Source organism: Odocoileus virginianus, chromosome 18 (assembly GCF_023699985.2).
Source record: "Odocoileus virginianus isolate 20LAN1187 ecotype Illinois chromosome 18, Ovbor_1.2, whole genome shotgun sequence".
Classification (NCBI taxonomy): domain Eukaryota; kingdom Metazoa; phylum Chordata; class Mammalia; order Artiodactyla; family Cervidae; genus Odocoileus; species Odocoileus virginianus.
Window position 1 is genome coordinate 16,613,169 of NC_069691.1, and position 18,084 is coordinate 16,631,252.

General features: G+C 41.4%; 2 protein-coding genes across 2 annotated transcripts in view; both read right to left on the minus strand.

Moving 5' to 3' along the window:
- Positions 1 to 18,084, minus strand: part of TJP2 (tight junction protein 2) — a 124,858-nt gene that overhangs the window by 97,109 nt on the left and 9,665 nt on the right. The window lies entirely within an intron of this gene.
- Positions 10,650 to 13,907, minus strand: LOC110149477 (glutathione S-transferase A4-like). The gene has a single exon (XM_070480166.1). The coding sequence runs from the start codon at positions 12,642 to 12,644 to the stop codon at positions 11,976 to 11,978; it is 669 nt and encodes a 222-aa protein (XP_070336267.1). The 5' UTR covers positions 12,645 to 13,907; the 3' UTR covers positions 10,650 to 11,975.

The following is an 18,084-nucleotide window of genomic DNA, read 5'->3' on the forward strand; positions in this document are numbered from 1 at the left end:
CCACCCTCGCCTTCTCCCACAGAGTCCAAAAGTCTGTTCTATACATCTGTGTCTCTTTTTCTGTTTTGCATATAGGGTTATCATTATCATCTTTCTAAATTCCATATATATGTTTTTTTCTTTCTGGACATTTTTATGAATCCCGCCCATGCCTTTCAAATGGCACAAGAGGCAAGCTCCTTTCTGGGCGGGGCTGGAAACCCAGCAGCCTCATATGGGGACACATCCAGTGGGAGGAGGAATGTGCTGCTTACTAGTTCCGCACACACTCCTCTGTCTGCTAGACAAAGTGATATTGTGGCATCTGTGCAAAACACTCCCTACACAATGAAACAGAAATCAGAGAGTGTCCATTTTATTTGTGCAGGCAGGAGACCCATTTCCCTTCCCCAAGGATCAGCAGGAAGTGTGGGCACAGGCTAATACAGGGACATCTGGATATCCTACAAAGCAAGCAGCAGGATTAGAGTCCAGCCCATATACGGTTTCTGTTATTACTTCCCACAATAAATAAATGCCCAGCAAATCAAGATGGACTTTGTTATGTTTTGGGCTTTAGTATGAAATTTTCCTACATGTATCACTGCCAAAGAGAGTTTGCCTCTTTCATTGAAATGGCTTGCTTTTGAATTAAGTCAGTTTTCTACATTTTGACAACATCCTGATTTTAACTATCTTTTATGATACTGCCTGAAGTTTCTGACATTTATAGGAACCTCAAATAACAACGAGCCATTTCTGAAATACAAACTATTGACTAGTGACAGTCGCTCAGTTGTGTCTGACTCTGCGCCTTCATGGACTGTAGCCCGCCGGGCTCCTCCGTCCATGGAATTCTCCAGGCGAGAAAGCTGGAGTGGGTGCCATTTCCTCCTCCAACATTGACTAGAGCTACCTTCAAATTAAGGAAAAGCTTGGAAGAAAACTAAATACACTTGGTATTCAATAGTATTGACAAGTATGTGAAATTTTTGTCAGGTAACATGAGTTAGTGCTAGAAAACTTCACAAAATTTTAAAAGGAAAATCCATAAGTGGCTCAGTAATCAGATGTCAATTCTTGTTTTGTTTTTTTTTTTCTCCTTCATCATGCCATGCACCATGTGAGATCTTAGTTTTCCTAACCAGGAATTGAACCTGTGCCCCCTACATTGGGGGCATGGAGTCTTAACCACTGGACCACCAGGGTAGTCCCTGGATGTCAATTTTTTTAAGAGAAAAAAAAACCTTTTTCTACCTGTGGCTACTTTTTAAATAATTTATTTTTATTGTTGGTTACACATGGTCTTGGTTGCTGCACATGGGCTTTCTCTAGTTGTGGCAAGTGGGGGCTACTCTTTGTTATGGTACACGGGCTTCTCATTGTGGTGGCCTCTCTTATTGCAGGGGCTGGGCACAAGTTGGAGCTTGCGGGCTCTAGAGCGCAAGCTCAGTAGTTGTGGCACACCAGGCTTTGTTGTTCCGTGACATGTGACATCTTTCCAGACCAGGGATTGAGCCTATGTCCCTTGCATTGGCAGGCAGATTCTTCTCCGCTATACCAGCAGGGAAGTCCTAGGGCTATTTTAAAACCAAGTAAAGCAATGGCAAAATATTTGCCAATGTACCTATTGTGTTGGGCATTGGGGTCAATAAATAAATGTGCAAGTTATCCAATCTGTGCTTCAATAAACTTGCAATATTCAGTCAACTGGTTGGCAGCTGGTCTTGACCTATCATATGATTACAGTTTGTGGAGTAGAAGCCCCAGCTCAGCTCTGTTTGCAGAAGCAAGACAAAGTACTAAAAGGAGGAAGGGGCTGGTAGTGAAAGAATTCCTTGAGGTCTTGAAAACTCAGTCATGACCTGACTTCCAATTATGTTCTAAAACCCAAAAGGAGCTGCTCATAATTACTATGCAGTATTACATGTATGTTGTAGCCATTGGAATAGTTCTGGAAAAGAATGAAAGGGACAGAATCCTTGGAAGAAATATTGGCCCCACTATTTGGTCAACCAACTCAAGAGAAATCTTCAGTGTGAATGCTCATCAGCAGATTTCCCTCCGTAGAAGAACAACTTATCACCTACCTTCTAACCATTGAGACTGCAGTGAGGGCAGGTATTGGAACACAATTTTTAGGAAGGTCAGAGAAATGTGAGGTCAAGAGGGAACAAGTAGGATATCATGGAATGGGCTGCTCTAGATGCTTGTTCTTCCAAGTGTGGGTCATGGACCATCACGGGGTGGGCATCACCAAAACTGACAGTATCACCTTATGCATATTCAAATGCAGACTCTCAGGCCGCACCACATCTACAGCATTAGAACCTGCATTTTCACAGAGTGGTTCATATGCACATTAATGGGTGAGAAATAAGATATCAAGGTGCCACTGAAGGATTTAGAACTTATTTACAAAATTAAACAGTAGGAGATAATCCCTCCTAGGATGCCAAGAAAGGAGAGTTTACTACAAGGTTAATGAAGGATATTAATATGTCCACAGAAAGGCTGTGTCAAGTGATAAAGTCAGCAAACAAAAAAATGAGTATCAGCAAAATACTCTTTTATCCATATATATTCAAAGAACGCAAAGTATTAGATATAAGGAAGATCTTGACCTGCGATGCAGAGATATTTCATCAGGCTTAAACAAATGTTTTTTTTTCAAGAGAATTAAAAAAAAAAAAGGAACACTCAACTCTCCTTATTAAGGATCACTTTGGAATGAATGCTTTGACTTCTGTTTGGCTAGGCTTGGGAAACTGAGGATAACCAGAGGTGGTTCTACCTAGGGCATTTACTCATTTTGATGGCTGGAAAAGGTTATCTCCAAAAAGAAATGAATAATGTGGCAGTCAATTTACACAGCTGAGTCATGCATGTTTGTTTAGAGTGAATCCTTTAATGACTGGTCCCATGCCAGAAACTAAGAACATCCAGTTGCTGTCTGAGGGCTAAGTCTTCGATTACGATGACTCAAATGAGGCTGTTTCACACTTGTAAAATTCGAAGACTAAGTTATAACTAAGGAATGGTAAAGATATATAGCATGTGTATTGCAGCTTCCCAGTTCTCCAAATTATATGTCTAGAACAAGTATCACTTATTATTCACAATATTCCACATTTGGCCTGGGGATCCTCCCTAACCTGATCCTCTCAGTTGTCCACCCATCAACACGTTTTGGCATGACACATGAAGCTTGCCTGCCATCCCTGACAAAAGGTCCTCCCAGCTCTAAATTTCTGTCATTTGGGGTCAAACAGTTGTGCCCAATCGCGAGGGGCTCCTTGTAATGATTCAACACGTTTTCCACAGCCATCACTAAACACTGCCCCACATCACCTCTCCTAGGGTCACTCCATACCTTTTGCACCCTCTACACAGTATACACTTCCTTTTACTTTCAGGTAGGTAGGTAGAGTTAGTCACTAAGTCATGTCCGACTCTTGCGACCCCATGGACTATGGGGACCCCACCAGGCTTCTCTGTCCATGGGGATTCTCCAGGCAAGAATACTGGAGTGGGTTGCCATTTCCTTCTCTAGGGGAGATGCCCAGGGATCGAACCCAGGTCTCCTGCACTGGCAAGCAGACTCTACCATCTGAGCCACTGGGGCAGCAAAATCACCATCATCATCATCTTGCTGCCTCAGGATTCCATTGTAAGCATCTCTGAAATTTCCCAAAGAAACATCTAGTTTGTTTCCAGTAAAACCTACCTTGTAGAGTCAAAGAGGATCTACCTAAATCAAGTGCCTCAACAGCAATACTATGCTACACTATGGACATTTTGCACTGGGTAATTCTTTATTGCATGGGGGGTAGGGAGTGTGGAGGGAGGCAGGGAGTGCTGTCCTGTCCCTTGTAGGAGGCTGGGCAGCATCCCAGGTCTCTACCTGCTAGATACCAGTACCACCCCCACCCTCCCAGGGTTGGAACAACCAAAACTGTAACCAGAAATTGCCAAATATCCTTTAGGGGACAATTCCTGCCACTGCACCTCCACCCTTGCAAACTACTGACTTAAATGATTATATAGGAACTTCTAAAAGTTCCACCTTTTAGAAGGTAGAACTATGGATCACAATTTTTCTTCTCTATTTCTGAATGTATATTGTTTATATGGTAAAAATAAGCTAGAGACTATTTTCTTTTTAATGTTGGGTTTTTTTTTTTTTCCTATTTTCTTTTAAAAAGAAATACCATTAGCTACACAGATACCTCAAGCTGATCCTTGAGTGAATGCCAAGTGTTTGGCTTGTTCAGTTTAAAAACTGAATTCAGTCCTTGCATGTGCATCATAGAGGAACTTTCAGTTAAACTTCTCAACATGTAAGACACAAAAGAGGGACTTCAGAGAAGAAAATCAGAACTGAGGCCTCTTAACCCTTCTTCAACTGGTATATTGGCAGGGGCAGGTGGGGAGGGGGGTGCCAGCGCTGAAGAAAGACATGTTGAAGCAAAGACTGCTGCTTCAAGAGAAGTAATTACCTGAAAAAGTCTGCATATACACTTCGGTCAGAAAAATACTTGCTTTGATGGGGGGGAAAACGAGGCACAATGTACATTTCAAGAACTGCTACATTAATAGACCATGTAAAACTTTTTTCAAAATCATAAAATTAAAATATTTGAATGCAAAAATGGGCTCAAAACACATGCATTCCTTCATCTTCTTGACTGCTAGACCAGGAATTTCCTTAGAAGATTATACATTACTGACTACTTTAATTCTGTCTGGGGAGACCATATCTGCCAGGAAGAAAACAATCTGCATTTATTGAGACAACACAAATTTGGAATCCAAGCTCAGGCTGAACCTGAAATAGAGTTTAACTTTAGCCATAAAAAAAAAAGGTAGTGTGCTTAGAAAATGAATATGATAAACAAGATATATACATATATATATACACACACACATATATATATATATATATTGCTATTTAAAATTCTGATGAGAATTAAACAAATGGGAGGTTAACTACAAAAAAACAGAAAACAAGTTCTCAATGAAGAACTCAACATCTATTACCCTCTTGACAGGGATGACCCTTGAGTCCACCTGGGCCCCCAAACACACACACAAAGCACCTTCTGGTCTCCTCTGCTTACCCAGGTTGCTGCCAAAGGTTCACGTGTCTTCTGCTCTCAGGTAGAAGTTCTCTTTTGTTAAGTGGAGTGATGCCCACTGCTGCTTCCAGAATAGTCATATATTTCTTGTACCTCATCTTGTCCCTCTCAGTACAAGGTCAAGGAAATTTGGGGCAGTGTTCCGCTGAAGCAGATGAAGTAATCTTTGCAACACTGGAAGCCGCTCTGCTTTTAGATGCTCAGTGCATCCCCAGCCAGCGCTATTAAACTCTACTGTGGGGGGTAAGGCGTGGAGGCGAGGCCAAGGCCAAACCACAAATAAATAAATAAATAAAAGCCTTGTTCAGATTTCCCAGCAATGTCAGTATTATATAAGGCTAGAGAATTTTGAATAAAGCACTAACGAAAATGATTTGCAGGATGATGGTGGTTCTAAACACAGCGATCTAATGTACACTCCCCAATTAATCCGCACATAAATCTTTTGAGGCCACTAATCCTTCAAGTACTAATGGCACAGGAGGTGATTTATCTCAAGGTCTGGTAATAATTGATCCAAAAAGCCTGCATGCCTCTGTTTGAACTAAAATCAGAAGCAGATCTGCTTCTTCTACAAATACTTCTCTCTAAAAGGCTGCACTTGACACTGAAGAAGGGAGTTCCAGTTGTCATTTATGGCAATGCATTTCTACATGCTATGAACTTTTTGCTCGAGTCAGTTGCAAAACAAAGATTAATTAAGAAACAGTTGTTTTTCTTTTTAATTATCTTTTTTTACAAGTTTTTTTTTTTTTTTAATGTGGAACATCTTTAAGTCTTTATTGAATTTGTTACAATATTGCTTCTGGTTTATGTTTTGTTTTTCTAGCCGGAGGAATGTGGGATCTTAGCTTCCTGACTAGGGATTGAACCCATGCTCCTGTATTGGAAGGCGATGTGTTAACCACTGATGACCAGGGAAGTCCCGAAATGTCTTTACCTCTAAAACCCAGCATGGGTGAGCTCTGCTAGCATGAAAATAAGGCTGTTAGAAGATATTCAGAATCTAACCCTCTCCCTTTTTTAAATGTCTCCTCTCAGCCTTAAGGACTTTTCTTTACCCTTTTTCCATGGGGTAAAGGTAGATGCTCCATCACAGGGGTCCATCTAATGGGTCATGGTACACAGGACCCAGACTGAGTGGACTAGCCTTCCCTGGGATGAAAATAAGACTTTCAGAGAGAAATGCCCTCTTTCTACCGGTGTTGACAACCAGGGCTGATAGGAAATTAGAGCTGTTGGCAATCATGCTCCCCACCAGGTAGAGAGGGGGTCACCACTAATTGATAAGAATAACAGTATGAGGAGAAATGTGATGACATCATTCAAGTTTCTGAATCCAGCTATGCCTGACCATGCTAGGAGATATCTGGTACATTTTTACTAAGATAATGAATTCATTTTTGTGAAACTTAGTTTTGAGATTTTGTTATTCTGAAAGAGTTCTGATTTATATGCCTCCTTGACCACTTCTTCAAGCTATTTTCTATTTAATGCAACATAAGTTCTACTGCTACTTATCTAAACAAATGCATACACAGAAGGGAAGTAAAATCAAGGAGCATCGTCCTATAATACTTCTGACTAACCTAGACATTCACAATTAATAACTGTACCAAGCCCATGTCCCCCAAATTGTGAACTCTTCTTCCACAAAATCTCTTTCTTGATAGCAAATTTCACTTTTTTTTAATCTAAGGGACCTAAAACAGTGGTCTCCAAAGTGGGTGCATATAGCAACAATCTTTGGGGTGTGGAAAGAAAATATTAAACCATCTATTTCTTTTTTGTCTCTTGTCCATTAAAACTTTAGTTTGAGCATTTGTTATTAAATATTTGTAATGTTTGCTTTTGGAACTAATATATTTTAAATTACATAAAAGTACAATTCTATGTGTGTGTGTGTGTATATATATGTATATATTTTGGCCACACAGCATGTGGGATCTTAGTTACCAACCAGAAGTTGAACCTGTGTTCCCTGCAGTAGAAACCTGGAGTCTTAACCACCAGGGAAGTTCCCAAAGTATATAATTTATAAAGTAATATACTCATATATACTATAGAGTATGCTTAAAAATCTGATGGGGTATGTGAGCAAAAAAGTTTCATGATCAGTAACTTAACCCTTCAACTGCCTTCTAAGCCTCAATTTCCCTCTTGATGAGAGGCCTGAACTGATGAACGCTAAATTATTTTCCAATAACAGTAACAGACTATGAGCCTCCACTTCCCAATTACAATATTATAGTCAGCCCTCCATATCCATAGATTACTATCCACAGATAAAACTGACCTTGGACTGATAATACTGGGGGAGGGGGATTCCACAAAGTTCCAAAAGGCAAAACTTGAGTTTGCCTAGCTCTGGCAACTATAGGATATAGCATTTACATTGTACTCACAACTATTTACACAGCATCTACATGGTAGTTACAACTATTTATGCAGCATTTACACTATTAGATTTTATAAGTAATTTAGAGATGATTTAAAGTATACAGGAGAAGGGGTTGCACATTGTTTGCAAATACTATGTCATTTTATATGAGGTACTTGGGCATCTCTGGGTGTCGGTATCCTTGGAGGTCCTGGACCCAATCTCCCATGGATACTGTTCTATAACTGACTACAAGTAGTGAAGACAAAGAACAAACGATTTGGTCTTGAAATATTTCATTTTCATAGTATTCATGAATATTACTCCCACTGGTTGTTCTACAAACAATTAGTACCAGTTAGTCACTGGAATTCTTTTACAGGCTGAACTTAGTTGGCTACAGCTGTCACTGCTCAAAAAAGCTCTAATACAGCCCTCATTTAATCATACAGGATGGTGTAATTATACTTACATAACAGTCTTTGTTCTAACAATTTGTATTTCTAATGACGTGCAATAAAAATTACTACACAACCCTCTTAAACAATAAATGAAGTCTCAGTTACCAACAACAAAAAAGCAAGCTAAACTTGTTAGCCGTTGGGAGCTGTTTTACTACAATGAAACTGACACAATACTTTAAAAATGGCATGTTTTAAAGTTTAATTTTCTATAGGAATTTCTGATGCATTTAACATAACTTACAAAGTGATTCTTATCTATGATGATCTCATACAAAATTAAAATGTGGTCTTTCATTAGGAACTCTCCCTTTGCAAGTAACTACAAAGAACTTGGTTTTCTTCCACGAATGAGTTGTTCAGTTTTCTATTCTTTTTTAAAAATTGTCATCTTTGTATGAACTCCCTCATAATACATGAGGACAATAACACAGAAAAAATAAATAAATTTAGTCAAAATTTGCAATATGTATGTAATACATACAGATATGTGCGGATTGAAAACTCAAGTTTTGCCTTTTGGAACTTTCTGAAATCCCCCTCCCCCAATATTTTCAATTATATACAGATATGTAATTACATGGCTATTTTCTTTGTAATTCTAGAAAGTCTTTGGAAATTTTCATTTACTTGGTTAACTAATTTCTAGAGTTCTAGAAATTCTTTATAACTACAACTATTTGATTGAAAATCACTTATTTTTTAAAAACTGTTAAATATATATGATCCAAAAACCTTTTAAGTCAGGATGCTCAAGTTCTATTTCTGAATGATTAAAACTGGATATAAAAATTCACAGATAAGGCTGGCCTTCCCTTTGCACTGATGATGTCTACTTATTCCTGTTGGAGGAAAACAGTGGACATCCTTCTTCACAGGGTATTCTAACTGTTCCTGTGTTTTAGAAGTATAAAAATGGAAATGAACTAATGCCCCAAACAGGCTGTTATACAGGGTGTGGTTTGCTTTACAGGGAGCTGAAAAAAGCCTTAACTAAAAGTAGAAGAGTCAGGGAAACCATCTTTTTTTTTTTTTTAACTCCACTACAAACAAAATAAACTATGACTTAAGGCATCATTTCATCCCTGCCAACCCCCAATAGCTTCATTAAAATACATCTTTACATATTTGCTACTCAGATGAGCCACTAGAACACTGTTAGAAAAACAGACTACACAGTGTAAAAGAATTACAAAGAGTTCAAAGTTGTGCCTCTCCTAGATTTAACACCCAACTCCCAGTCAGCTCAAACGTGTCTTCTCTCTTCATAGCCAGTCTCAAGATGCACTGTATTGGGTTTATACCATGACCTTCAACTGGATATACCAAATCTGTCCTTCCAATCCTGTCCCCCCACTCAACCCGGTATCTACCTGAAGGGATCCACTGCCCAGCCCCCAGCAGCAGTTGCTTCTTTAAGTTTCTTGCATCCTCCTCCTGGTTCTCCTAGCATGACACCTTGAAGTCATCCTCACCCAATCCTGGGGTGCCCAGTCATACCAGCCCCCTGACACAGGCAAAAAGAGCTGAGTTTAAATGAGAAGACCAGGTTTGAATCCCACCTCTGCTGTTTAACACCATGTTACTTGACCCTTCTGAACCTATTTCATTATCTGTAAACCTGGAAGACCACCCCTGCGTGGTGGCTTTAAATAATAAATGAGATGATCTATTTGTATCTCCCTCCCTTCCTTCCATCTCCTCTGTCTTTTCCCCACTCCTAGTATCTCTTCAAGAAACCTCTGTAAATCCTCATTTCTTTGCAGGCAAGCATAAGGAGTACTTACACACTTCTGTCCCTTCCCTGTAGCTACAAAAAAACTCCAAGGCTGAGTGGTTTTGTGGGGAAAATAGGGAGACTGACTAAAGGGTACAGGAACCCAGGGGCTAGAATAAATAATTAAAATTATCCAAAAAAAAAAAAAAAAAGGAGAAAGTAGTGTCCCCAGGCTTGCTGTAGGAAGCAGAGGAAAGGGGCCCAGCTTAGGTGTTACTCACCAACTGGGGAGGTTCTTCCTTACCATATTTCACAGATTTTTAGTTTCTGCTAGTAAAGTGTGGAGAGGAAATGGCAACCCACTCCAGGGTTCTTGCCTGGAGAACCCCGGGGACAGAGGAGCCTAGTGGGCTGCCGTCTATGGGGTCAGACACGACTGAAGCGACTTAGCAGCAGCAGCAAAGTGTTAGTCTCTCAGTCGTGCCCCACCCTTTGCGACCCCAAGGACTGTAGCCCACCAGGCTCCCCTGTCCATGGGATTCTCCAGGCAACAATACTGGAGTGGTTTACCATTACCTTCTCCAGGGGACCTTCTCAACCCAGGGATCAAACCCAGGTCTCCTGTATTGCAGGCAGATCCTTTACTATCTGAGCCTGAATAATTAAAAGCCAAAGGACCATATCTCTCAAATAACTTGAATACATAGTAATTCTACAAGTACCCTCTTTCCTAAAAAGCAAAAAAAATTTAAACTCCTTATATGAGGGAAATTCACTCCTTATTAATGTAAAAATTGTACAAAAAAAAAAAAAAAAAAAAAGAGTTCCCTAATGGCTAAGTGGTTATGATTTAGCATTTTCATTGCCATGACCCCGGTTCAATCCCGAGTCAGGTAACTAAAATCCCACAAACCACACTGTGTGGCCAAAAGGAAAAAAAAAAAGAAAGAAAATGGAAAGAAACTGTGTTCATGTTACCTTTCTACTCTGAACCTAGAGTAGCAGGATTCTAGCAGATCTCTCACTTGGGAGCAGATGAGCAGTGGCACTGCAGAGTTTAGAACACTGACAGGAGCTGGTTGAAGTCAAGAAGGGCTTGGCCATTCATCGGGTGAGGGAGATATTAGTCACCTTTGCTCTGCAACTTTTGGAACGGACAGAAGCTCCAGAACTTGGTAGGGACTACACAAGGTGTGAAGTATAGGATCCAGCAGCCTGCGGCCAGTGGCTGGAGAGTGTACGTGCTCAGCCGCTAAGTCATGTCCGATTCTTTGCAACCCCATGAACTGTAGCCCTCCAGGCTCCTCTGTCCATGGAATTTTCCAGGCAAGGATACTGGAGTGTGTTGCCATTTCCTACTCCAGGGGATCTTCCTGACCCAGGGACCAAACCCACGTCTCCTGCGTCTCCTGCATTGGCAGGCGGATTTTTTACCACTGAGTCACCTGGGAAACCCTGGCTGGAGAGAGCAGTTCACATAATCTCATATCTCACCTGCCAACATGTGCCCTCAACTTCCTTAGCATGAATTGGGGTGCCTCACCAACCAGGACCGACGTCCAGCTCCACCACTAACTAGCTGCAGTGATCATGGATAAGTCACTCAATGTCTCTATGCCTCAGTTTCATGATTTGTAAAGTGGGGCTAATCATAGCACTGACCTCACAGGCCTGTTTTAAAAGCTAAATCAGAGGCACAGACTCTCAGTTGCAAAATAAATAGTCATGGGTATGAAATGTATAGTATAGGAAATATAGTTAATAACTGTGTAATATCTTTTATGGTGACATTATAACTAGATATAACATGGTGATTATTTTAAAGTATATAGAAATACCAAATCACCATGTTGTGTACCAGAAACCAGTACAGCACTGTAGGTAAGTTATTCTTCAAAAACAAACTTATAGAAAAGGAAATCAGATACATGGTTACTAAAGATGGGACTAGGGGGAGGCAGTCAAAAGGTCAAAGTTCCAGTTATAAATAAGTACTAGGAAGGTACAGTACAACACGATAAATATAATTAACATTGCTATATGTTTTATATGAAAGTTGTTGAGAGTATATTCTAAAGTTCTCATCACAATTTTTTTCTATTTCTTTATTTTTTTGATTGCATTTACTTGGCATTTGCTGCTGATGGCAATATGGTTTTGTTCTTTTCGGACATATAACTCTTAGAATCTACACTTAGATTACTTAGATTACTCCTAGATTCTACACCATTTGCTTTGCTTGGCGACAGGAGCCAATGCTGCAATTGGTTCATTAGTCTGCCATCCTAAGACTGCTGCCTTTAGAACTGCAAGACATTCCTGACTACCTCAACATAGTGGCTATCTGGGGGTGGCTTCCTCTGACTCCCAGGCTTCAGGAACTTCTTAATGGTAGGAATGTTGCTGATTCTTGTCTTAAATTCCTTTAGCAGAGGGAAGTCGGAAAGAACAGAAGCATCAAGTTCTTCCACCATTAAAATAGCTTCCAGGAGCTGTATGTCTGCCCAGCTGAATTTGTTGCCAACGAGAAAATCCTCTCCATGGTCTTTCAAAATCTTTTCAAAGACCGGGAAGTGCTGGGTTTTGGCTTTCTTCAGGACTAAAGCCAGGCTCTCCTCTTTTTCCTCCGGGGGTTTGAACGCAGCCAGCGCCACCATCATCATGAGGTCCAGGGTGCCCTCGGCGTACATGTCGATCCTGACTGTCTCCTTCGGGTCCTTCCCATGCAAGTTGTCCTTGGTAGCAAGGGAGCTGAGGATGGCTCTTGTCTGTGTCAGCTCCATTCCATCAATTTCAACCAGAGGCACCTGGCCGAAAAGCAGGCGTCCGTCCTTCTGCAACTTCTCATATTGTTCTCTTGTTTCAAGAACTTCTTCTTCAAACTCCACACCAGCTGCAGCCAGCAGCCAGCGGATAGACTCCATCCTGCCTCGGCCACGGAAGTACCAGAGCTTTGGTTTGGCCGCCATGACTGCTGGCTTGGGTTTTCTTATCTCTTCCTGGCTCTCCTCTCTGGGGTGCTTCAGAGCTATTTCTTTAATTTTGTATCTATATGAGATGATGCATGTTCACTAAACTTATTGTGATACTCATTTAGTGATGTATATAAGTCAATTCATTATGCTGTACACCTTAAACTTACACAGTGCTGTATGTCAACTATATTTCAATAAAACTAGAAGGGAAAAGAAAGAAATAATAGAGAAAAAAATTTTTAAAAAGCTAAATCAGTTTTTACATATAAAGCACTTAGTATGTATAATGTCCAGCATATGTATTATGTAAATGTGTTCTTTTCCTTGCTAATTAGCTATATCTCCATTTCTTCCAGAAGGCTCTCCTTTAGTTGAACCCCTTAGACAGGGCTAGGTTACTCTTTCCACTGCCCTCTCAAATATGTTCTGTTTAATCTATCAAAAGGAGAACCAAAATGAATTTAAATTATGTGTTTAGGCATGTGCAGAGGATACGGGTGAGTCTCTTGGGCCATTACGAAGATTAATCAAAGGTTAAGAAGGAGTCCTGGGCAGCACTGCAGGGTTTGAGTTCCACACTGATCCAGGTCTGGACCCAGTCCTCTCCGGTGGTGGACTGCCTGGCCATCAGACACAGGTTTGGTTCCAAGCAGAGCCCTGTTTAGTGATCACAGTATTGTGGTCAAATTGGCTTCAGAGCCTTAATGTGGGGCCCCTGGAGGAGTGTCATCCTGCCCCACAAGGATACTTTGGGCAAACCCAGAAGAAACTTCAAAGTTCAAGGCAGAAGTTGATGATGTGATTCCCCCATCCTACTTTCCTGGGACATCAGTGGGAGATGGTGGAGTGTAGGTGACAGCTGCTATGTTAACACCTCTCTTGGTTCCAGGCAGAATTTCTCATTCTGACTGCATTAGTTTGCGAGGGCTGAGTAACAGAGGGCCACAGACTGGTGCCATAATAACAGAAATCTATAGTCTGGAGGCTGGAAGTTCAAGATCAAAGTGTTGAAAGGACTGGTTCTTTTTGAGGGTCCTAAGGCAGAGCTGTCTACTTGGCTTCTAGATGGCCATCTTCTCCCTATGTCTGTTTATCATCTTTGTGTTGTATGTGTCTGTGTCCTAATTTCCTCTTCCTATATAAGGACACAAGTGATACTAGCTTAGGGCCCACCCAAATGACCTCAATTTTACTTGATTACTTCAATTAAGTCTTCATTTCCAAATAAGATCAGTTTTGAGGTGCTAGGAGTGAGGATTTCAACATATGAATGACGGGGATACAATTCAATCCATAATGCTTCCTAAAATTGGGGGGGGGGGGAGGGGAGCTCTCATCAAGTGAGATGAAAAAGACAAAAGCCCAGAAGAAGTGGGTTGCCTGGACATGTTCAGCCTGTGATTTGATCTAGTATATATGCTTTACAGCAAATCAACTGGGAAAAGAAAAATGTTCCATGTTCAAGATGAGCCAGCATCTGGTACCATGAGAATGATCTGTTCTCTGGAAGCTGCACCCAACAAAATACAAGAGGAAGAAGTTAATCTCATGTAAAAGTATTATGAGCAACTGAGAAAGACTTGGGATCTCCAGACGACACTCTAAGGCTTGTGTTGCAAAGTCAGATCAAGTGTCTGGTGGACTAGGAGAAGCTCACTCAAGATCAGCTTCTACCCACAGACATAGAAAATAAAACTGTGGTTAAAAAGGGGGAAAGACGGGGGAAGAGAGGGATAAATTAGGAGTTTGGGATTAACATATACACACTACTATACAGTATATAAAATAGATAAACAACAAGGACCTACTGTATGGCACAGGGAACTATGTTCAGTATCTTATAATAACCTATAATGGAAGAGAATCTTTAAAAGCATATATATTGGGACTTCCCTGGTGGTCCGGAGGTTAAGAATCCACCTGTCAATGCAGGGAACATGGGTTTGATCCCTGGTTCATAAAGATTCCACATGCCATGGAGCAACTAAGCCCATGCACCACACCTACTGAAGCCTGAGTGCTTAGAGCTTGTGCTTGACAACAAGAGAAGGCACTATAATGAAAAGCCTGTGCATTGCAACAAAGAGTAGCCCCCACTCGCCACAACTAGAGAAAGTCCATGTGTAGCAACAAAGACCCAGCCCAGCACAAAACAAATTAATAATTTTAAAAAACATATAAAGCATATATATATAATATGAGGTTGTAAATCAACTATATTTCAATAAAACATTTTTAAAAAGAGGTAAGCTTCTCTTGGAGAAGAGAACAAGGTAATAAATTGGAATCAGGGGATGTCAACAATGTTGATGACCAGGCAGGAAGATCCAGGAGGGAACTGACCAAAATTCCAAAACCAAGCATGCATCTCAGCACCCAAGATGGAGAAAAAAATCAATTCTCACCAACGCTATGGGAGAGAACAGAAAAACAGAGCCAACAGGTCATCTTAGTGATGTCAGATTGAGAAAACCTCTAGTGAAAGTGTAGTCCCAAACATTCATGAGAGAGGAAATGAGATGATGCAACTCCACCATGAGAAAGAAATGCAGCTTGTTGGGCTATTATCTGTCAAGACAGAGAAAGAGGAGGGAAGGTCCAAAGCAAATGAGAAGCTGAGCTGTGACCATGAGGAGCAGGAGAACTTGAAGAAAAGCTGCAACGACTCCATCTTCTTCTCAAAGCCAAATTCTATTCCTTCAGAAGAAGCTTATGGTTGTTGGTCTGAGAGTGTGGGAGACTGGATAAAACTTCTTCTCAAGACAGAAGAGTGCATTTGAGACAAAAAACCATAAAAGCAATGAAACTCAAACCACAGCAATTCAGGGAGAAGGCAGTATTACTGACCCCCTTTACAAAGAGAAAACTAAGGCCCAGAGTGGAGAAACCTGCCCTAGATCTCACGGCTCCTAAGTGGCAGAGGCAACATTCAAGCCCAGGTCTGACTCTTTCTACTTTGCTCTAAGTCTTTCCTACTCTGCTCTAGTGCCTTCCTGGGCAACCTGCGTGCATCTGAGGATTCAGACAGCACATCTCTTCCTGATCCCTGGCAGAAGTGCTCTTCCTCTGAGATAGGAGAATATCTCAGCCCTCCTCTCCAACCCCCTCTTGGCTGCAGGCTTTCCCCTTCCCTCACCTCCTCTCTCTCAAATCTGCTATTTTCACTGGATCCAAAGGTGGAGTCTGTGGCAAGAAGACATCCTCTTGGACTTCCCTGGTGGCATAGTGGATACGAGTCCACCTGCAAGTACAGGGAATATGAGCTTGATCGCTGGTCCAGGAAGATTCCACTTGCCATAGAGCAACTAAGCCCATGTGCCACAACTACTGAGCCTGAATGTTGCAACTACTGAAGCCCACACTCCTAGAGCCTGGGCTGCAGAACAAGAGATGTGACTGCAGTAAGAAACACACCAGCACCAGGAAGAGTACTCCCACTTGCTGCAACTGGAGAAAGGCCGCACAAAAGCAACCAACACACAACCAAAAGTAAATTAATTAAGTTAAATTAAAAGGGATGTCTCTGGTGGCACAGGGGAGTGGACAGGAATCTGCCTGCCAATGCAGGGGACATGGGTTCGATCATCCAGGAATATTCCACATGCCTCAGAGCAACTAAGCTGGTATGCCACAATTACCGAGCACATGTGCCCTAGAAGCTGGAGCACTGCAACGAAGAGTTGCCCCCACTTGACACAATTAGAGAAAGCCCGTGCACAGCAATGAAGACCCGACACAGCCAAAAGATATAAATAAATAAATATCCCTAATAGTCAAGATCCTGAAACACCACAAGGTTTTTAATTCACTTTGTTTTAAATTTTCCTGTAAAATATATCTAAATTATCTATATTTATTTTTAGTTAAAAAGCTTTTTTACATAAGTGGTCCTACTTCCCTCAAATTGTATATTGATAGTATTATAAATTTTAGGATGTGCATTACCATCATTTAATTATTGTCATTACATTAGAAACTCTAGTAAAAGTAGTCAATTCTAATTTGATGAGTCAGCCCACTATTCCCTACAGTATACGTAATTTTGTGAGCACTTCAGCCACCAGATACATTCTAAAATAGCGAAACACTTACCTTTGCTAATGGTCCTGTGTAGTAGTTACAAAAGAAAGGTGAAACAAGTTTCTGTTGGCCCTCAATACATTTCCATTGACTTCAAAAGTCATAGCTCTGTTTCTCTAAGCATTCTGTGATGGCCTAGAAGGCAGATAAGATGTCGTATTCATCCTTGTATCTCTAGCATCTCTCCTGAGGAATCAGCGTATGACAGATACCCAATAACATCAGAGTTTACTTCCTAACTAAGAGGCAGCAGGGTATAATGGTTAAAATCTTGCTCTCGAGAACCGGACTGCCTCAGTATGTGTCCCAGCTTCATATTTAATTAGCTGTGTAGCCTGGGCAAGCCTCCATACCTCTCCAGGGCCTCAGTTTCCTCCTCTGTAAATAGGGGATAATAATGGTGCCTGCCTAACAAAGTTGTGTGAAAATTAAACTTAAAAAATACATGCAAAACACGTAGGGTCTGAACCATCTGAAGTGCTACGTGCTAGACATGATTATTATTTACTCAGCAAATATTTATTGGCCCAGGTTATTATGGACTAAATGTTTGTGTCCTCTTAAAATGCACCAATCAAAGCCCTAATTCCTAGCATGCTGGTGATCATGATGGGGAGCTGGAAGGTAAGTGAGGTTTAGGTTAGGTCACAAAGGTGGGTTCTTTATGATGGGATAAGGAAGAAGAGACAGAGATGGCTGCCTCTCCGTGCGCATGCACATAAGAAAGGCTGTGTGAGTTCACAGTAGAAGGTCTCCTCTGCAAGCCAGGAAGGTGGTCCTCACCCAGAAACGGACCATGCCAGCACCCAGATCTCAGACTTCCAGCCTCCAGAAATGTGAGTAATAAATATCTGTGGCTTAATGCCCCCAGGCTGTGGTATCTAAGATCAGAGATCCATTCCCAGACAGGTTTTCAGGTCACTGGGTGCCACTTCTTCAATCAACACTGTGTTCCCCAACCCCAGCTTTCCATGTTCCCACTTGGACCACTTCAACCTTCCAAGTTTCCACTTAGATTTCCTGCCCTTTGGCAGCTGAGGTGCTGGTAACCTTTGATCCACCTCTCCATTCCCATCTGGAGGATTCCTGGCTCTTGGGGAGTGGCTCCCTGCCTGACCAGTTCTTCCAGCCTTCAACCCAACCACCCAAGCTCCAGCAGATAACATCCAACCCAACCAACCAACCAACCACCCAACCACCCAAGCTCCAGCAGACAACATCACACTGCCCAGGGCATCAATATTTGGACCACCCTTTTCTCCTTGTTCCTGCTCCCCTTGCACCTGCAGCTGGGTCAGACTCTGCTTCCCTTGTGTTACTTCTCTAATTATACTGTTTACTATCTATCTCCCCC

Excerpts from the sequence above, each read along its gene's own strand:
- LOC110149477 (XM_070480166.1), bottom strand. The coding sequence starts at position 12,644 with ATGGCGGCCAAACCAAAGCTCTGGTACTTCCGTGGCCGAGGCAGGATG.